Source organism: Camellia sinensis, chromosome 1, assembly GCF_055761805.1.
Source record: "Camellia sinensis isolate YWXY chromosome 1, ASM5576180v1, whole genome shotgun sequence".
Lineage (NCBI taxonomy): Eukaryota > Viridiplantae > Streptophyta > Magnoliopsida > Ericales > Theaceae > Camellia > Camellia sinensis.
The window spans coordinates 5,702,426-5,725,058 of record NC_138961.1 but is presented as its reverse complement, the minus strand read 5'-3'; the positions used below and the strand labels follow the sequence as shown (position 1 = coordinate 5,725,058).

At 38.8% G+C, this 22,633-nt stretch overlaps 1 protein-coding gene across 3 annotated transcripts; it reads right to left on the bottom strand.

Annotated features, from left to right (window-relative positions):
- Window positions 1-789: 789 nt before the first annotated feature.
- LOC114273952 (uncharacterized) lies at window positions 790-12,305 on the bottom strand. Of its 3 annotated transcripts, none has more exons than XM_082871489.1 (11): window positions 11,721-12,305; window positions 11,263-11,431; window positions 9,748-10,158; window positions 5,149-5,259; window positions 4,762-4,852; window positions 4,202-4,270; window positions 3,401-3,478; window positions 2,037-2,129; window positions 1,597-1,647; window positions 1,280-1,516; window positions 790-1,178 (listed from the first exon to the last, which is right to left on the bottom strand). In XM_082871489.1, exons 2-11 carry the CDS (start codon window positions 11,328-11,330, stop codon window positions 1,044-1,046), a joined length of 1,344 nt encoding a protein of 447 aa, XP_082727615.1. In that variant the 5' UTR covers window positions 11,331-11,431; window positions 11,721-12,305; the 3' UTR covers window positions 790-1,043. The 3 variants fall into 3 exon arrangements, with proteins under 3 accessions (XP_082727615.1, XP_082727618.1, XP_082727616.1); XM_082871492.1 differs by having other exon boundaries at window positions 9,748-10,127; window positions 11,721-11,797; XM_082871490.1 differs by having other exon boundaries at window positions 11,637-11,795.
- Between the last annotated feature and the right edge of the window lie 10,328 nt (window positions 12,306-22,633).

Below are 22,633 nucleotides of genomic sequence, written 5' to 3'. Positions count from 1 at the left end.
AATGCGTTTTGTATTTGTAAAATGATCATTTGATATTGACAAATTTTGATTGTAAAATGATCATTTGATATTGACAAATTTATCAAATCAAAGTGATAAATGATTTGAGCATTTTAAATTTTGTTTGTGAGTTTTGATTGATTTTTAATTTATTTATGTTAATTAATATTGAAATATCAATGTAAATAGTTGAATTGTATTTTTTAAAATATTTTTACAGTAATAAATTTATTACTAAAAATTGAATAGGACTTTCTAACCCGTAAGTATATTAAGTCTGCTATTTGTCAAAACTCACTTTTCTAAATCCGTCTAGAAAATGACTTTTTAATTTTTTTTTCTTTAACTTTTTTTAATTTGGTCCAACTTATTTATTTATTTATTTTCTTTTTATCCAGTGCTACATAACAAATGAACTGAATCATCAAAATGGAGCCAAGGTGAATCTCACGAGCCAAACAATACCCTTGTACAGATTTGGACTCAGAGAGAATCCATTCTCTTTAGGAATATATTGTGAAACGGTCACCAAATTGAAACAAGTCCATTTTAGGAGCAGGGAGTATAAACACCAACCTAACCAAGGATGTCGCTGATGATTATCATAGCTGTAAATCTAATGTTATGCTCATTATATTTCTGATAAACAAAATATGATAAAACAATGTAATCCTTGCAACATTTTGATTCTCTAACTCTGATGAAAACAATACGGCAAGTACTGTTCAATACATGAGCATTGGTATGTAATTTGGATAATAAGGATAAATATATATACCCATCATAAAATTTAAAAAACAAACAAATTATGAACTTCATAAAATGATAGGAGAGGTTAATCCATATGGAATGGTTAATTAACAGCATCCACTCAAGCTGATCAAGTGAGATAATTTTAATTCAAAAAAACAAAAAAATTTCTGAACAATTTAAAATGTCATGTATTCATTATTTGGAGTACATATGATCAAAACAAGCAATAAGAATGTGGAAGGTGATCTTATATTTCTGAAGAAGTCTAATTCTTTTCAACACTACGGTTATTATACGCTTTCGTGTGTACCCTGGAAGGAATGCCAAAGAAAAATCTTTTCTGGGCACACCTTATTTATAATCGTCTTCAGCTCCTCTGCCGGTAACTTCTCTCTAAACTCAATACCCATAAACTCTGAGATTTGCTGATGTGCACAACAAAACAAGTAAAGGAACATCCAATTAAGAACTAGTTGAAATATGAATGATCTGAAAATTCAAAGAAAACTGAAGAAATTCCTACTACCTTTGTCAGCCACAAGAGGTAAGTCGCAGAAAACATTGCCTGTGCTTGGAAATCTTCGTAGTCATTATCTGGAATAGTTGAGCAGGAACAGACGAGTTCCAACTCAGTATCCATAAAGACACCAATCTCATGATTCATAGTATCTTTATGATCAGAATGGCTGGATATATCATGAATATCAGTCACGAAATGCTTTGTCCAACAAAAGGAGAGGAAGCGGCGATGAAGCCATAAGGCCTGCCAAAGACAATAACAGGCCATAAGGATTATTGCAATAAATCCTATGAGACATGGGTACTCACAAAATATTGTCTCACCTCTCTCCCTATGTACTGCTTTATCAGCATCTCATTCCAGTCAAGTTCCTCCTGTTGCATCACATGGTAAAAATTTCAAGATAATAAGCTTAAAGAGTTTATAGAAGCATCAAGAAACAGAACCATAAGTTGCAAAGAACTACTAGCAAATCAACAAGATCCATCATAATAATGTGACGTTGGTGGTGACGGGTGTAAGATGGTGGAGGTTGATAGTGGTCTTAGAAAGAAATGAGGTAATAATAATGATTTTGATGATTGAATAAATAAAATGTTCAAATGATAATTTTGTCAATAGAAAATACTCTTTACATAGGCAATGTGATGACATACCATCCACCATACAGACACATATATCATGCAGAAAATGGAAAATTACTAGGCAATGACATTCGCTTAACAGAAAAAAGAATAAGAAATAATAAAAATCGAGGGCATACCTTCCACAATTGACGAAGTTCTGCATTGTAGGTAGAAGATGAAACTGGATCTTGTTTATGTTGCGACTCCTCTAACATCCTGAGCATTAACCGCTGCAAATCAGTAAAATCTGTAACCATCAGAAAGACGACTCTCAAGCATCAACAAAATAATGCATGGTATTGCATAAAATTTTACTGATTTTGGCAAAGGTAATCATACATATTTTTTTGTTTGATCAGCAGCAAAAAGAAATATTATTAAAAAAGAAGAGTGCAAGAGAATAAGAGAGAGTAAGGAGTCCTCGAAAGAAAGAACAACCAAAACAAACAGTCTCTTATTGTACATATCACACACCACCCTCTTATCTCTAGAAATAAAAATAGTGGAATCCCTCTAGAAGAGGGGATACTGAGACCCAAAAAGAAGACAGGTAACAAACTTTATCCCATAAAGAGTCAAGATTCTCTATCTTATCCTACAAAGTCCTATCATTACACACCAACCAAATAACTCGAAAAATGCAACCAAAAAATAAAAAAGAAAAAAGAAGAAAGAAAAAAAGATGCAATTCCACAAGAATTTTGCTTTCTTGTTGCACCCAAAACACCTGCATTGGATCAAAAGCATTTGGGAACAAAAAGCAGGTGGCACCCAACAAGAAAAAGAAACCAATTCAACTGCTTCACGATGTATACTGCAAAAGCATTTAACCTTTTCTTTATGAGTTCTATGTTATTAACCAGGCAATGCTGTTTACCCCTTTTTTTATTTTTTCTATTTAAAGTTAACAAAGAAAATATGGCAAAGACATACAAAACTTAGCTTGGTGACATTGCATCGTTGAGGTTTGGCAAAGTGTTTTCAACTTTCAAGTCCTCCCTACGGTGAGGGGGAGCATGTGGCCATAATGTTATGACTGAAAAAATGTAACAATTTTGTAGGGGAATTGTCGATAAAGGAAAACAAAGGAATACACCCAGTAACAAGGCATCAAGGCAATAATTTTGTCAATGGCCTTTTGAACAGAACACCAGCATGGAATGCACTTCCATATTGACCACATATTGCAAAGACCCAGAAGTTACTGGAAAACTGAAGCATTGATAAGACATGATCCATGTGGTAGAATACAGAAATATATGGATAAACACTGAAAATGATGATAATTATCAATCAGTTGTCACTGTCCACAATTCTGAAATTGAACAGGATTATGAGGACAAATTTGAGCCTTTTTAAACAAATGACTTCTATAAACCAGGAAGCATGCTATTACACATAACACATAAACAGAGTATTTACACATTTACATAAATTTCATGCACTAATAAAGTGAGATTAAAAAAAGAATCAAGCTTGATTAACGTCAAAGGAAACTCACTGTGCGATAGTGAAAGCAGGAACTGTCAGCAATGTGCAATCCAGTCCAACCTCTGGATTTGTTCAACTCGTTCAGCACCTGAAAGCAGACACATAATGGAGAAAAAACCAGATAAGGCAACTTAAAAACTAAGGTACCGTTTGGTTTAGTTTTTAAATTAACATTTGGATCAAAAAATCAAAAACATGTTTGATTTACCAATTTTCAAAATTATTTTTTTCTCTCTCCTCTTTTTTTTTTATTAATAAATCAATCAATCACTTTTTCTCTCTCCTCTCTCCTCTCTCCTCTCTCATTCTCTCACATTCTACACGTCAAGTAATCAAATTTTCTCTCACACCCATCTATTCAACTACAAAAAAAACTACAAATCATCCCAAAATTATTTTCAAAATGTATAACCAAACAAATTTTCAATTTTCAAAGCTCTTTTCAACAACTTATCTTTCAAAATACAACTGAAAACTCTTTTCAAAAACTAAACCAAACAGAGCCTAAAGTTTCAAACATGATAATTTCTCCATGGATGCACAAGTGCTGGCACATACAACAATGAACAAGCAACAAAAATAATAAGAAATCAAGGGGAAATTTGATTGAAACTCTGAAACAAATACAAACAAGACAGATATACAATGATGAGCACCATACTTTGAAGAACATGAAGGCCAACATACCACAACTTCCTAAAACCTAACTATTCTAGTGTATATTTCAGAATTAATGGAATGAAAATTGACACAGAAAAGTAAAGCAATGGTTTTAAAATGCTAGTAAAATCCGGAAAGTTTAGAATCTGACCTGTCCTCCTGACATATGGGAAACTAACCAGCATCGGTGATTCCACGCACGATAATTCATTTTTGATTTCTGCAGAGAAAAAAGAGAACCAGATTAATAAAAGAGCCTTTCTTTTGGCCCTTTTGAAGCCACAATAGCTTGCGTAACATCTGACAGACATGTTAAACCTTGTGAAAACCTAGAGAACATTTGACAGACATAATTCAGAAGATTCAGCTCAAGAAGGAACCTCAAATGAAAATTTCAATAAGCAGTTCCTTGGACAATCTAAAGCAATTGAACTAAATTCTGAAATGGTGTTATAAAAATCCAATACTTTATGCTCATAGCACAAGATGACAAGATCACTTCAGCAGAATTATGAAGTAGACAAAAGATTTCAAATGGAGGAGTATATGAGCTAATATTATTTTAAAGAATCAAAGGGGAAAGTAGAGCCCCTTTGGGAACAACATACTGGCCTAAACCAAAAAAAAAAAAAAAATAGATAAAATAAAATGAATTAATGAAGCCTTGGTCATTTAAAGATTAAATGCAATTAGTTCCTGAATGAAATTAACCTCGGCTATTTTTTTCACTATTTCAGATTCTTTTTCCACAAGCTCTTGCAGATTTGAACTCTTTCCATCAATCATCTTGATCACCCATCGCCTATCAATAATTGACTTCGATAAGAATCCACTTAACAACAAGAAAAATACAAATAACTATCTAGAAAAACATATCAAAACCTTCAAATGCCGGAAAACACGCATGTACATATATATACATATACAGTTATCCCGATCAAATCACAGATATACCAGTGCAGAAGATCATGGAGAAATAGCTTAATTTTGTCCTCACAAAGTCTTTTTTTTGGGGGGAGTCACCAACAACAAATACTTATATCAGTGCATTGCCTACTTGAGTGTAAAGCAACTCTGCTTAAATAAAATTGTCATTACCTATGGCTCCAAGAGCATTCACTTTTAGGCGCATATGAGAGAACCAGTGCAGACAATAACAGTTCATCCACAAACATCTGAGAATGTTGCTTATTTGACAAAACCAGTTTCCTGCAAGGTACATACAACAGATAAAAAGGTATCATGATAAAGACTGATGATATAACAAAAGCAAATCCCAGAAGATCATATCACAAAAGATCTTAAACCTACTCCACTAAACCTAACCCACTTCATCACTACCACCTCACCTACTCCACTAAACCTAACCCACTACACCACTACCACCTCCACTTCACCTACTCCTTACCTACTACACACTCACCCTCTTCTATATATAAGAATCATGAATCATTGTAATAAATATAACATTATATCAATCAATAATACAATTCTCTATTTCTCTTTATACATTAAATTTCTGCATGGTATCAGAGCCATAAGATTTAGACCCGTATTTTGTTTTCTCACCGGCGGGCAGCCGGCCGGCAACCTTGCCTTCGCTGCCCGCTGGAATTTTGTACACATACCTTCACTTTCCTGCCTCTTCCAACTTTCTTACAACTGTTGTCCCATAGATGGGCTTCATATCTACCAGTTCATCTATGCCTTGTGACACCTCTATACTGTGAAGTCCTCTGTCCAAATGCATCAATGGACTTCCTATGGACAACCTGCTTCTGATCAAGCTTCTCAGACCCTCTTTTCTTCCCCTCCTTGAATGGTGTTTGGTACACCTCATGGCCTCTAAATGCATAGTAATCTGAGTATTGCTGGGCTAATAACGAAGGCCTCTCGAGCAACTGAGATGGGGCTTCATATTCCCTTGCCCATCCAGCATCCATAACCATCACTTTGTCACAGTCCATAACTGTGGGTATTCTGTGAGCTATGCTGATTATTGTACACGACACAAAGTCCTCGCGCATGATTTTCTGAATGACAGCATCGGTCTGGGAGTCGACAGAAGCCGTTGCTTCGTCCATAAACAGAATCTTGCTGTGTTTCAGCATGACTCTCCCCAAGCACAGAAGCTGTCTCTGTCCCACACTCCAATTGTCTCCGCCATCAGCAGCCGTGGCTCCGGCGGCGCAACAACAACGACAAAGCCTTTCTCGTCGAAAGCCATCATCTTCGTCGTCTAATCCGACTGTAATTTCTGGGCCGACTCGCATAGTCTATAGAGAAGCCCTAAACGAGTCTTCGGAGTCGGATCTCAACCTTCCCTTCTGGCAACTTGAAGGGACTCCAACTCTTCCTGCGTTTGGGTGTCTCGGAAAAATATGCCAGAGGCCAGAGCTTGCTGTAACCACAGTTCAAATTCTTCCTCTTCATCTGTCATTTCAGCATCCAAATCCCATAGATACCTGCTTGAGTTGGATCTCTGAGTTTTCTCCGGCCCAACCATGTTTACATGGAAACTAGGCCGATGAGTATTCGACCTACAGAGGAGCTTCAGAAACAAGCTACTGTGAGATCCTCTGTGCTGGAAGTACTGCTGGAGATTACAAAATTTTGTGATCTTTATCTCATGGAAAGAGTTCTGGATGATGAAAGTAAAAAAGGTTCTCCTAGCTTTAGAAGATGCTGGGGTTTTTACATCTGGTGGCTTGGTCACAGATAAGGTTCTCTTTTGTGGCACAGAAAATGGTCGGACATCTTTTGTTCGGCAACTGGAGCCAGACTGGCATCTTTAATCAAACCCATCTCCAAGAAGCCTGTGAACCCTCTTCTTACAGTGATGCTGAGTCCACGGCTAGCCCCACTCCAAATCACCCATGTGACCCAACCTATACTTTTTCTTTTCATTACACTCTTGTTCCCCACTTTCTTTATTATATATATATATATATATATATATATATATCTTTTTATTATATTATAAAAAAAAAAAAAAAAAAAAAATAATCATCATCTCTCCTCCGTTTGATTTCCAACTCCATTATTTTTTATTTATTTTCTCCAAACCACTTTCCTTATTTCCCCCATCTTTCATTTTTGATTTCAAATATATTTTTATAATTTTTTTCTTTATTTTTCTTTCACATTATTTTTAATCTTTTTCCAATTCCATTCATACCATATAGCTTTGCACACCAAACCATATTTTATTCATCTCAGGGATCCACCCCCGATCACAATTTTACACAAAAAAAAAAAAAAAAAAAAAAACAACAGCAGCTTTGTTTTCTTTTCTGCAGCCGGCCACCAACCGACCTCACTTCTTCGCCTATTCCGCCGGTCTTTTCTTCTTGCCTCCGTCCTGGGCGGCCCTTGACGGTGTTGCCTCCGTGTTTCCCACGCCACCGAGCACGTTCACTCCCCGCTGCTCCTCCACTGCAGCATATGGCGGCCCTCCAAATCGGAACATCACGGTGGCCTTCCGCTTCAGCTCCTTGTTTTCCGCCTTTAGTACACTTATCTCTGCTCGCGCATCCTTATACATGCGTTGGAGCAGAGCCAGTTGGGCGTTTAACTGCTGCACCTCATTTGTCCTACTCTGCAGCCGGTTCGACAAATTTGTAACCGCAGTCATGGTTTCCACACATGACTTCAATGTATACTGATTGGCCTCCACATCCGACTGCACTGCCATTCTTTGCTCCACAGACCGCATAGGAAAGTTCAACGGAGCAAACTCCGGGGCGCTTGGTTGAGGTTCCAGTGCCACCGCACCAGTTATCTCTCTTGTTGACTCGTTGAGGTCGGGAAAGAGAGTGAGCAGACCACGGGACGAACAGGCCATATTCTGGGTAGCTGGACGGGAAGAAGAGGCCATGTTTTTTGGTTGCAGAGTGTTTCAGCGACGCAGCGATTTCCGACTGGTACTTTCAGAGAAGGATTGGTTACAGAGTGTTACAAAGTTTCTCTCTCCGAAAACGCAGAGTTTTTCAGAGAAGGGTTGGATCCAGAGTATTTTCAGAGTGTTTCAGTCTGACAATGTTCAGAGGTTTCAGCCTGGTTTGGTTTCCACAGCCTCCGCATTGGTTTATATCGACACTGACGACGCGGCCGACACGCCACTCTGTCGCTCACGTGCCTCGCCGCGTCTCCGGCTCACCTTTTGATGGCTCGACGCTTTCTGTCGGGCACGCCTTTTGATGAAGTGGGCGCGCCTTTTGAGGGCGCGACTTTTGAGGGCTCACTATATATATCCATATATATATATATATATTTGGGCAGCCTATATACACCATCATACAGTGTATTTTTTAAGGGTCCGACAAGACTCTGTAAACTGTCCCGACATTGATTCCGGTTAGCTCCTTCAAGGGTCCGACAAGACTCTGTAAACTGTCCCGACATTGATTCCGGTTAGCTCCTTCATGGGTCCGACAAGACTCTGTAAACTGTCCCGACATTAATTTCGGTTAGTTTCTACAAGGGTCCAGCAAGACTCCGTAAACTGTCACAACAACTATCACAACATTGTCTGCTACAACGGTCCGACATGACCCCATAAACTGTCTTCTACATCGGTCTGACACAACCATCCAGTGTCCTCTACAACGTTATGACACCACCATACAGTGTCTTCACCATCGGTCTGACACGACCATACAGTGTCTCATATCCTCTTTTCTTTTATGTATTCGTCTATTTTCTTGTTTTGTTACTCTCTCCAAACTCAAGTTAGCTAGTTCCTATCCCCCTTGAGTTTGCGGAGGGCTGTTAAAACCTATCACCTACTTCACCCACTTAAACCTACTCCACTAAACCTAACCCACTTCATCACTACCACCTCACCTACTCCACTAAACCTAACCCACTACACCACTACCACCTCCACTTCACCTACTCCTTACCTACTACACACTCACCCTCTTCTATATATAGGAATCATGAATCATTGTAATAAATATAACATTATATCAATCAATAATACAATTCTCTATTTCTCTTTATACATTAAATTTCTGCAAAAGACATCAGCGAGAAAACATGGTTCTAGCGCAAGACACAAACATCTCTCTTTACATTCTCTCTTTTAGTAAAAGCAATAAATATCTCTCTTTATATCAAGAAACCAAGTTGAAGAGAGAGAAGCAGATGAAGAGTTTGAGAGGAAGATGAACAGAGAGAGTGAGAAATCATCAGAATAAACAGTAATAGAAACTACACGGTTGAAAACTTTACTATTCCACAGAAAAACCTAAAAAAAAATTCTCCAATTTCCATAATTTCAAAATCTTGGCGTTCATCTTCTTAAACTTTCGAAGATATGCAATGATGTATCTCATTTGTCCTAGTGGTGTGGATCTATTTTTTAAGGAATGCAAAGTCAGGTAGGTAATAAAAAATGATTAATTACTGATAATAAATAACATATTTCATAGAATCTGGATCACTTGATAGTATGTAACAGGCACAACACAACATTTTTCAATTACCAGAAAGTTAAACTACAGGCTAGTATTAATGAAGTACTACACAGGTCAACTAGAAGACAAAATGGACCGACACTTGAGAAGAAACACAACTCATAAGCATTTCACGACAATTGCTATCAAACTTCCAAAAGTCAAAGTTAGCATCAAACAAAAACAAATGGCCAAAAGAAAATAAAGTTAACAACATGAATATTAGAAAGGGAATGACCTGGAATTCCACACAGTGCCAAAATCACAGCTTAGCAACAACAGAGCCCTGCTATGCTTCATAACTTCACTTTCAAGGACATCAAGGGAAGATGCATACCAACTTGACATGTTATCACTTCCAGATTCATCTTTCTTTGCAGATAAGTTGCCATGAATCTTGTATCTTTCAAGTGCAGCCATAAAAGTTTGTTTTGCCACATTATATAATGGCAGAAGAACCTGAGTTGAGATGCCCAACTTATGGTCTCGACACCAAAAAACTGTCTCTGACGGATTAACTTTTGATACTCTTGATCCCAGGACCCTATCTTCTGACTGAAGCATAGTCCCAACAGAAGATGGGAGGGGGCCACCAGCCTCTTCATTGAGCATGACAAACTGGGATGGATGAATAAACCCCACTTCATCACTGAATGCAAGTAAAATATATTATAAAGATAAAACCAAGGCAATGAAAATAAGTGAATAACAAAATGTCACAAAGAATCTCATAAGGAAACTCCCCATATTCAGAATGAACCAAATTTCCCCTGTAAGGACTCGCAAAGCAAAAAAAATAATTGAATTTTATAGCACAAAAAGAAGATGAATGACGTCTAGATGTATACGTCACTTGGTCCGTTGTTGGACGGCTTTATTTAGCATAAGTCATTATGATTCTATGATGACACAACAAAAATGAAGCTAACATAGAAAATTTTAAATATTTGTAATTATGTATGATGTGAACTAACTCATCAACTACGTGAAAATTATAAAGTGAAATACCTATAGAAGGTCTGCTTATCAGAAACTAAAAATATATATATATATACGCATATATATGAAGACATATGAACCATGTGCAGTGTATGCACAATCAGAATCAAAGAGCTGTAGCCAATTTTGATGAGATGAAGGCAAAACAACAGATTCATGATGCTTGACAGAGTTAAACGCAGTGATGACATGGTGCAATTGACAATTTCTTATATCTGAAAATGACATATCAAAGATGCTAAGATTGAACTAAGAGGGTACACACTTTCTGTAGCATTCCAAAAAGTACTATGTTCTACTTTGAACAGTCTACGTAATTCTTTAACTTATTACAATTTAATATTTATACTTCCGTTATTTCATTCTCTGTTCTTTTCAAAAAATAAAAAAATAATTTTTTTTTGATAACCTGTTGAAAATTTATTTGCAGAAAACTGAAACGCCAATGAATACCCACATAAAAACTCAGGGACATGCAGATTTAACTTTTTTAAAATTGCACATTCAGAATTCAGTCCCTTTATTTTTCTGTTATTGCGGTATCAGTTGAACATGCGGAATTCCTTATTGCTTTGTATTGGCTTACACAATCGAAGTGACTATTTAACCATAGACTCATCACCTAAGCTTGTTCCAAAATCTATATATGCATATCTATATGAAATGCTGCATGTTCTGGCTGAGTATACCCCATAGAACAAACACACACACACAACACACACATATATAAGAAGAATAGAAGAAGAAAGCTTACATTAGAGGGTCAGAATCCAATATATCCTCCAATTGCTTCAATAACTCCAAAGGGTTCAGTTGAGTCATTGTTTGATTTGCAAAATTGTATGTTGACTCCTATTCAGTTGACAATTCACGTCTTCTGATCCGCTACAACTTGTTGTCAGAGTCACAGTCCGTTTGGCAAACTAGAAAATGAAAGAAAAGGATTAGGTACACAAAATCGAAAATTTCTCCAGCCACACAGGAGAAAAACCAGGCATACTCTGCATTATGCACTTCAATTACCAAAACAATGATTATTTACAAAACTAATTAATTATTGTGTAGAAGAATAAAACAATTTATGAAGAAACCAGAACAATAGAACAACCAGTTGAAATCACAACTTACCAGTGTGATGACTTTAGCCCTAATTTTTATGTTCAAAAAAAAAAAAAAAGGAAGAAATTGAGGAAGAAAGAGTATACAACTGACCAAAATTGATCCAACAGAGTCTAAGCAACAAAAAATTGATCCAACAGAGGAGAAGTATTCACAGCCTCGGATTTTCACCCAGAAGCGAATAGTGGGTCAACTCAGCCACTTATTAAACTCAAGGGTGGGGAGCAGGTTTTTTTTTAATTTTTTTTTAACCGCTTGCAATTTATTACCTATACTAATTTCAATAATAAAAATAGTGTATATTATCTCATAGTTTAATTATCTTCTTTTTTTTTTTTTTTTTTTTTTCAAATTTAGGGTAAATTACATAAATAGTCTTTATAGTTTATTCGTGATTTCATTTTGGTTCCTATACTTCTAAATGTATTAATTTTACCCTTGCAGTTTGATTTTTGGCTCGAACTGGTCAAATAGTTAATTACCATTGGGATTTTCGACGAAAACCCATTTCCTCCAAGTGCAAGGTTGTCATTTCGACACCCTCATGCCCATTTTCCTACCCGAATATGCAGCCTACATGATCTGTGTAAACAAATAGGGGATTAGGGTTAGAAAAAGGGGTTAAGAAAGGGAATACAACAAATTGGTGAGAGCTGAGGCTTGAATTTAAAGGTGTCTGAAGGAAATCTGATAAGTGTGTGGGTGAAAATCTGACCACACTGCCCGTTTAGTGATCAGCTGGAGAGCACAGGCAGAATAGATGGCTTCAGCAACCTATAACAGAAAGAAAAAGCTCCGGCGGTGGTTCTTCCACCCGGGGGCACTCCGACGATCAAGTCAGTATATCTCTCAAAGATAATCAAGTGCTAAACTGAATACTCAAAACATAAATTGCATACCTTAGACCCACGGGGGTGCCTCTCTTTTATAATATACTCAATCCAAGTCCCACTAGAAGTATGACTTCTATGAACTTCATATCAATGTTTACTTTGGACTCTTTAAGAGATAAAGATAAACTCCCTAAGAGCTCTATCCTTATCTAGGTTAAGTCCCCTCTTCGTCTTAGGACTCTTGCCCCCTATCTGCTTATCTCGGATTCCGATATCTTCGGAGATAACCTCGGTAACTCCGAGATCACCTCGGCGTAACTACCAGGACACGTGGCACCTCGGCTGACACGTCGGCGTCACCATGCCATGTGTTGGTATTCAAAAAATATATCCCCACAACTGCCCCCTAGGTTCTATTACCTCGGTGCTCTGAGGTGATGGAACCTATACCGATATTTCGATATTCCTTTTCTGAGTAATGGCTCAAAAATTGTTTAGCCGAGATAATCCACTTTCAGCCGACGTGTTCTCTTCAGAGAACAAGGTTTCAATCGTACTTTCTCACGCGCATGAGCTGTCATGCATATCTAACTGTTCCTTTCACGTGTTTTGTCTCCATTGGGGCGTGTCGATGACGCGCCTGAAAGCTGTCTGTCATTCGTCTGCGCCGTCTGACGCGTGCGTTGCTCTAGGCGTAATAATTGCCCTAATTTTGCCGCCGTTTCAAATTTTTGACAAAACTCTTCTTTGCCTCTATTCTTCCTTCACTTTTTCGTTCTGACTTCTTGCTCTTTCTCTCCCTGAAAGCTCTTTCTTCTTCGAATCTGCCATTGCTTCGATCTCTCTTCTGGAACTGCCCTTAATCCCTCATTCTTGCGAAGCCTTCTTCGCTGTTGCAACCGGTTTCTGAGCTCGGCGAACATTGCCCCGACTTCCTTTGTTCCGGTAAGATTCGTTCCCTTCACTGTTAATTCTCTTTATGTGCTTTTGTCCGCCTGTTGCCATTATTGATTTTGTTTGAAGCCTTGGAGTTATTTGTATCTTGAATTGTTGCTACATCTTGAATTTCTGTTTTACTTCACCATTCTCTTTGCCACTGTTCTTGATTTTTTACTTCTGTATTTCTTTTGTTTCTGAGAACTATACATCTGTTCTTGAATCTGAAACTATGTCTCTATTTTCTGTTTTTCGTATCTGTCCCAGATCTGTGTCTTCGATTTTGTTCTTTATAGTTCCTTAGCTTGGGATTTGTGTGTAGGACCTTCAATTTTTTAGGGAAAACTAAAACAAGCCTTATCAGTCCATTCCTAGTTCTCTGCCGAGGTTCTTGCAACCCTTCTCTAAACGCCAATCTTCTGAAACACATTCTTCTTTTGTTAAGTTGACGTGATGGGTATGTGGAGGCATAGGGTAAATACCCCAACAAAACTAGAATACTTTAGGCAGGAATTCTCTATCCCAGCCGATGTTCACCTTAAACTAGCTGGGGATAACGACACCATCATGCCCACAGATCATTCAATGCCTTTTCCTATAGTAGCTTTCACTGAATGTGGACTTCGGCTTCCACTTGATCCCCTGTTTCGCGAAGTTCTTCATTTCTACAAGCTGAACCCCATGCAACTTACTATCAATTCCTATAGGGTGATTAACGGTATCATAGCCCTAGCTAGGCAGGAAAACCTTAGAATCACCCTAGCCGACCTTCAATATTGTTATACCATGTGCCCTCTCGACCTGAAGGATAGGGGTTTTGTCTATTACCTTAAGCCGAGATCTACTCAGTACAAAATTGTAGCCGACCTCCCAGACTCCAACAAGGGGGCTGGAGATGATTTTGTCATTACTTCTGGAAATTGGGAATTTGGCCCAGATGAAGATGTCCACCTCTACCCTCTTCCTCGAACAATTACAGAGGGCAAGAATAAGAGCCCTGAGTCAACACTTAGTTGTTTTTATTTAAGTCTTTAATACTTTCTGTTTCTGACGTCTGTTTCTTTGTCCTGCAGATCTTCATCAGCCACCGAAAAATTTTCGTCAATCCTTCTTCCTAGGAACAGATCTGAAAACACTCCTTAACCTTCCAATCCATAAACGAAAAGCCCCACTGTTACTAAACTTCATCCCTACATATAAATCCACTTTACCCGACGTCCCAAGGAAAAGGAAGAAGAGCCTTTCTCTACCCACGGCTACAACTTTAACCGCTTCAACATCACGTACAGACCAAGAGTCTACATCTGACCCTGTCGATCTTCCATCGACCTCGGCCCCCTACTTAATACCAATCCCAGAACGCAAACGTCGACGAAGACTTGTAAAAACTGCCGAGATGGTTTGTACAAGGCCTGTCGTTCAAGATCTCCTCGCCGACCTTCCAACCGACGCCGACGCCGTACCAACGCAATCAATGCTCCCACCAAAGCCGAAGAGAGTTAAAAAGGCTCAGCCCAAGGCCAAGGCTACAGATGCCGAGGCTGAAGATGCTCTGCCTATTTCTAAACTGGCAGAAAGCAAAAAATCAGCCTCTGCTTCCACCAAGAGGTCTGCTGAGGGCCAACCCTCAGGGTTTACACAATCAAAGAGGCCAAGGTCATCGTCTGCGACGACCTCAGCGTCAAAGAAGCCCGACGTCCCCTGGGCTCCTCAACTAACTCTGGAGGATAGGCCCATCATGGCTAGTGAAAGTGCCGACGACATCAACGTTGGTGTCGCCCTTAGTACTGCTCTCCTCCTCCCAAACGATCTGGAGCGCAATGCGGGGCTTAGTGAGTATGAGAATTATGCTCTCATGCTCCAACATTCTGTTCAGGTAAGTATTTCTGTCTGTACTTGTGATTCTTCCTTCTTGTTTCTTACTGAGAATACTGTCTAATACTTCTGTTTTCTTTCAGGCTATCCAACACGCCCATTCATTTTCAATGCAATCCTTTGAAAATCGTCAAAGATTGGTTGATATGAAGAGGGAGGCGTCGTCTCTGAAGAGGGAAATAAAATCTCTTGAATCAAAAATGAAAAAACTGGAGGACCAGGCCGAGGCTGCAACTAAAGCCCAAACTTTAGCCCTTGAGAAGGCTGAATCTGCTGAGGCCGTTAAAAAAGTTGCTGAGGCTGAGAAAAGAGAGGCCGAGGCTAAAAAGGCCCAAGTGGAGAAAGAACTCCAGCAAGCTCTGGCCACAAAAGAGGCCGAAGTCAAAGAGGCCGATAAAAAGGCCTATGCCCAGGGCATGGCCGACGTCGCAGAGGATTATAAGCTTCAAGTCAGGCAGGCATGCAACAGGGGATTTTCCCTAGGTTGGATGTCCCTGATAAAAAAGCTTGATCTTCCTGTTGACTCGCCCTTGCGTAATGCCGATGCCATTCCTTTACCATTTTCTCCTCCAAGTCAGGCTGAAGATGAATCAGAGACTGAGGCTGCTGCCGAGGATGAGGACGGAGAGGAAAATGATGACGAGGCCTTGGTGAGGAAACCCAAGGATGCTGTTGAAGCCAAGTCCCCTCCTCCTGCTGAGCAGGTTATGGACTTAACTTTGAATGAGGAGGGTGATGAGGCTGAGGAGGCAACCAAGGACATTGCCACTGGGCAGCCATCATCCAATCTTCTCTTGGTAGAAAGAAGTGTTGAGAATACACTAGCAGAGATTGATGCCGAGATACAGGCGGAAAAAGTGGCCGACGAGGTTCCACCAGAATCGTCCGAGGTCCCAGTTCCTGCAGCGGCTAACACTGAAGAATCTTGAAAAAATTGTCTTTTGTACTTTTTCCTTCTTTTTCTGTACTTTGCACTTTTGTATTCTTTTAATTTCTGGACAATGCAAAACTTCTTCTTATGGCCGACGTGGTTTTTTCAATATGTAACTGCAACTGTTCTTTTCTATGGATGTTTTAATCTTGTGATGTTCTGTTGACTGCTTTCTGCATAGTCTTGTACTTAGAAGTTTTTTGCATGCTTCTTCATGTTGCTTCCTTTGTGCAATCTTCTCGGGGTTACATACCTCGGGTATAACTACAAAACCTTTACTTCGGCAAGATACTAACCTGCAAACTTTTCATAAATTTTAACAAGTATAAAACATATATTTCGGAATGTAAACTTTGCAAGCTTCTTCTCAAGTTTCAACAAGTATTAAATGGTAATCTCAGTCTAACCTACTTGTAAATTGCTACAAATTTTAACAAGTATTTAAACAATATACTTAGCCTTTACTTCTACCTGTAAATTTCTGCATATCCCAGTGGGTGATCATATGTTGGCTTAACATAAGCTTGTAAATTGCTACAAATTTCAACAAGTGTTAAGCATTTTCCTTAGGGTTAAGCAACCCACATATTGCTATGAGAACTTAAGCAATAACCTCGGCTTAACTTCAACTTGTAAATTGCTACAAATTTCAAAAAGTGAAGATAAGGAATCAGCTTAATTCCAACTTGTAAATTGCTACAAATTTCAACAAGTGAATTAAGGAATAATCTCGGCTTAACTTCAACTTGTAAATTGCTACAAATTTCAACAAGTGAAGATAAGGAATCAGCTTAATTTCAACTTGTAAATTGCTACAAATTTCAACAAGTGAAGATAAGGAATAATCTCGGCTTAACTTCAACTTGTAAATTGCTACAAATTTCAACAAGTGAAGATAAGGAATCATCTTAATTCCAACTTGTAAATTGCTACAAATTTCAACAAGTAAATTAAGGAATAATCTCGGCTTATTCTTTGCCCCCAATGTGAACTTGAGTTCGGCTCGGGTTCACATTAATTATGTCTTCAATAAACATCAATGCATAACTTTATCAATCATACGTGTTGAAAGAATTCTGAAAAGACTTTATTGATGATATCGGCCAAACAATGATGTATATCTAATGATAGAAAAATTTCAAATTACAAGTATTCCAAGGTCTGGGCAATGCTTTGCCCTCATTGTCCTCAAGCCGATAAGCTCCATTGCCCAATACTGAAGTAATTCTGTAAGGTCCTTCCCAGTTTGGGCCAAGCTTGCCTTCCCTGGGATCCTTCTTGTTCCCGACGACTTTTCTCAGGACGAGGTCACCGACTTGAAAATCTCTTGGATTGACCTTCTTGTTGTAAGCTCTGGCAAGCTGTTGTTGGTATACTGCAAGCTGAATTGCAGCTTTCTCTCTTCGTTCTTCCAACAAATCCAGATCTCGGGCTAAGAGTACGTCATTGGTGCCATTCTCTACTCCCTGGGTTCTGATCCCTGGGATGCCGATCTCCAATGGGATGACTGCTTCTGTGCCATAAGCCATGGCAAAGGGGGATTCTCCTGTGGATCTTCTCGGCGTAGTCCGATATGCCCAAAGTACGTTGGGCAACTCGTCTACCCATTTTCCTTTTGCTGCCTGCAGCCTCTTCTTTATTCCATCCAGAATTACTTTGTTGGATGCCTCTGCTTGCCCATTGCTTTGAGGAAAACTTGGTGTTGAGAAATAATTCTTGATCTTGAATTTTGCACAAAAGTTCTTGATGAGTTTGCTATCAAACTGTGTTCCGTTGTCGGCAACTATTGCTCTTGGAATCCCAAATCTGGTGATAATGTTTTTCCATATAAAATTCTTGACGTCCACATCTCGGATTTTGGCAAGAGGTTCTGCCTCTATCCATTTTGTAAAGTAGTCTGTTCCTACCAGCAAGTATTTTCTCTGCCCAGTTGCTTGGGGAAGTTGTCCCACCAGATCCATGCCCCATTGGGCAAACGGCCAAGGGCTGGATACTGGGTTCAGGTCAGCAGCTGGCTGATGTATCAAAGGTGCAAACCTTTGGCATTGTTCACACTTCTTCACATAGGCTTCGGCATCCTTTTGCATGTAGGGCCACCAATACCCCTGGGTAATGGCCCTGTGGGCTAATGATCTGCCCCCAGCATGGCTTCCACAAATTCCTTCATGAATCTCGTAAAGAAAGTCTTCAACCTGTAAAGGGTGTACGCATCTTAAAAGTGGTCCAGTGAAGGACCTCCTGTAGAGATGGCCTTCTGCTGTTAGACTGAATCTGGCCGACTTCAGTCTGATTTTATGTGCTTCCTTATGGTCTTCTGGCAGCTTCCCCTCTTTTAGGAATGCAATGATTGCATCCATCCAGCTTGGTCCCAAGTCCAAGCACATTGCTTCTTGTTCGGTGCTCTGTTTATCTATGCTCGGGGCCGACATGTAGTCGATCATAATTGTCCTTATTTTTCCGGTTTGCATTGAACTGGCCAGGTTAGCCAACGCGTCGGCGTGGGTGTTGTCATCTCGGCTAACTTGGAGTAATCTACAATTCTGAAATAAGGCTGCCAGTCTGATGACTTCCTTTGCATATGCCGACATTCTTTCGTCTCTGGCTGCAAATTCTCCTGTTGACTGGTTAACAATGAGTTGTGAATCACAAAAAACAATTACCTCGTCTGCCTCTGCTGCTGCTGCCAGCTTTAGCCCTGCAATTAATGCTTCATATTCTGCTTCATTGTTGAAGGCTTTGAACCCCAAACGGATGGACTGTTCTACTATTTCTCCATCTGGAGATATCAGTAGTACTCCTGCCCCTGCTCCCTGGCAGTTTGAACTTCCGTCGACGAATAGTCTGAATGAATCGCCGATGTAGATGCTGCAGGGTCTGAGCTTCTCTTTCTCTTGCTTTTTATTCTTTGGCTGGGATTCTTTTTGCTTGTTGGGACAATGCTCATCTTGGCTCGACGGAGCCCGATGTGTGATGGCTTCAGGTGTGAGTTCTGCGACGAAGTCGGCCAAAACTTGGCCCTTTATTGCTGTTCTTGGCCTAAACTCCAGGTCAAACTGGCCCAGGGTTACTGCCCATTTTGCTATCCTTCCTGTTAAGTCTCCTTGTTGCAACAAGGACTTCAGTGGGTGCTCTGTTAGGACCACAATCTTGTGTGCCTGAAAGTAATGGCTCAATTTCTTTGAAGCCATTACTAAGGCCAACATTAATTTTTCCAGTGGTAGGTATCTTGTTTCTGCGTCGGCCAAAGTTTTACTTACATAATAAACAGCCTTTTGTTCTCCTTTTTCCTCTCGGATTAGTACTGCACTGACTGCGTGTTCTGAGACTGCTAAGTTACACTAGTGTATATTATCTCATAGTTTAATTATCTTTTTTTTTTTTTTTTTTTCAAATTTAGGGTAAATTACACAAATAGTCTTTATAGTTTACTCGTGATTTCATTTTGGTTCCTATACTTCTAAATGTATTAATTTTACCCTTGCAGTTTGATTTTTGGCTCGAACTGGTCAAATAGTTAATTGCCGTTGGGATTTTCGACGAAAACCCATTTCCTCCAAGTGCAAGGTTGTCATTTCGACACCCTCATGCCCATTTTCCTACCCGAATATGCAGCCTACATGATCTGTGTAAACAAATAGGGGATTAGGGTTAGAAAAAGGGGTTAAGAAAGGGAATACAACAAATTGGTGAGAGCTGAGGCTTGAATTTAAAGGTGTCTGAAGGAAATCTGATAAGTGAATCAAATCCATTAAAGTAAAAAAGCAGCAAGCCAAGTTGATGGCTCTGATAGATGGTTCGTCTAGGAGGCCTCAATATGGTATTTGACTTTTCTGACAAACATTTGTTTGTTAATGTATATTGTCATCTTCATTTTGGTCCCTCTACTTCATAGTGGTTAAATGGTGATTTATGTATACATATAGGTTATTTGTATTTAGATTCACCTTTGTTTTGTTTTTTTTTCTTGTTGGACTAATCTGATATGCACCTTTCTATATGTTGAATTCTTTGTTTTGTCCCTTCTTTTATTGACATTGGTTCCCACACGAATAGATATGCACATGGGAAAAAGTAATCAACCCTTGACAAATTTTGATTAATTTATTTTTTATTTAATCTCACAGACCCTAATCGTGATTACTTCACTTTAAAAATGCATCATGGGGAAACATTTGTATGTAATCCAAATAGGTTGTATGTGGGGGGAGGGGAAACATACTTTGACTATTGCAAAGCTAATTAGATGAGTATGTTATACATAGAGGATTTGGAGAAGAAATTGCATTGTACTGGAAGCATGTCATATTACTACAGAATGCCTAATAAAGATCTTACTAGTGGGTTAGTCAATGTAAAGAATGACAATGAGTTGATGGGTATGCTGTAATTCTTGAATAGAAGTAGGCACATTGATTTCTATTTGGAACAGTATCCTATAACACAACCTAGTTCAATACTGATTGATGGCATTGATGAGTTGTTTGGAGGTGAAGATGACTTTCATAGGTATATGGATGTAGTAGAAGCTCAGTTCCAAAAGGATGGTGATGGAGAAGTTGAGATAGACCAAGGTAAGGGTGTAACAGAAGTTGATGATTTGTTTGATAGTGGATATGATGAAGATTCTCAGACAGAGTCCACAGATTTTGAGAAATATGAGGATAGTGAAATTGATCAAAGTGAAGATGACATATTATTTGAAACTCATGTGGATAGGAATGTGGAATAGGGTGGTTTAATGAGGGATAATGTCATTGATGAAGCAAGTACTCATGAAGCATAAGTTGAAGAAATGTGGGAGGATGAGTCAGCTTCAGATGAGCTAAGAAGCATTGATTCATCAACTGAAGGTGAGGATAATGGGAAGAAGAAAGAAAAGTACCCTCAATTTAATATACATACAAATATGGTTGAGCCCCAATTTAAAGTTGGGATGTTGTTTGGGACTTCCCAAATCTTTAAAGATATTGTCAAACAACATGCTATAAAGATAGAAAAGCAACCAAGTTTGTCAAAAATGTCAGCCTTAGGGTGAGAGCTAGCTATAAGCCTCCATGCAAGTGGGTCATTTTTACATCTAAAGTTCAAGGGGAAAATTGTTTTCAAATAAAAACCTACCACCCCACACACAACTGTGGCAGAGTTTTCCACAATAGACAAGTCAATTCCACTTGGTTGTCCAAACAGTACATGGAAACACTTAAGACCAACCCTACATGGCCCTTGTCTGTTTTCCAAAAAGCTGTGCAAATGGACCACAAAGTTGGGGTGTCAAAGAGTCAAGTTTATAAGGCCAAGAGGAAAGCACAAGACCTGATTGAGGGCAGCCATAAGGAACAATATGCAAAGCTATGGGATTATTGTGAAGAAATTAGAAGATCAAATCCTGGGTCAACCATTATTATGCAGGTTCATGAGATTCAACCAAAGAATGAGGATAAAGATGAAGATGATGTAGGGAAGTCAAGATTTGAAAGGATTTATGTATGTTTGGGGGTTTCTAAGAAAGGCTTCATTGCAGGATGCAGGCCATATATTAGAGTGGATGCTTGCTATTTGAGAGGTCCTTACAAAGGCCAGTTGCTTCAATCTGTGACTATTAATGGTAACAATAACCCTTTTCTAGTGGCTTTTGTTGTAGTGGAAAGGAAAACAAAATCCTCATGGAAGTGGTTTCTAGAGATACCACAAGAAGATCTAAGGATAGGCAACCACAAAGGGTTCACAGTCATGTCTTATAAACAAAAGGTAAAGGTTTTGGTATTCTTTCACTTAATTTAATTAGTCTTTTGTGGATAACTTATATTACTTGCTTTTGGCTTGGATTTTAATTGTTGTTGTCTTGGTTTTTGTTTTTGTTTTTTTTTTTTTTTTTCCCACTTATTTTTGTTAAAGGGACTGATTTCAACAGTAACAGAGGTGCTTCCATACGCTGAGCACAGATTCTGTATTAGGTATTTCTACAACAACTTCAAAGACAACTTCAAGGGCATCCATTTAAAAGAAATTTTGTTTTGTGCAGCCAAAGCAACATATGTGCAAAGGTTTTCAATATCACATGTAAAAGATGAAGAAGACAGATGAAGATGCTTTTACATAGTTGGTAGACAAACCACCTTACTTCTGGAGCAGGTCCCATTTCACAACATACAACAACTGTGATGAGTTGGACAATAACATGTGTGAGAGCTTCAATAGTTTGATTCTAGATGCAAGAGGTAAGACTTTTTGCCACTGCTTGAGGATATTAGATGCATTTTGATGAAGATAATGCAAATAAGGAGAGAAAAAATAAGGACATATAACCGTCCTAGAAAAAATAAGGGCATATAACTGTCCTACATGTCCTAACATCCAAAAAAGACTAGAGAAGAGGAAATTGGATGCATGCAATTGCATTGCAATTTGGGCAAGGAAACAAAAGTACAAGA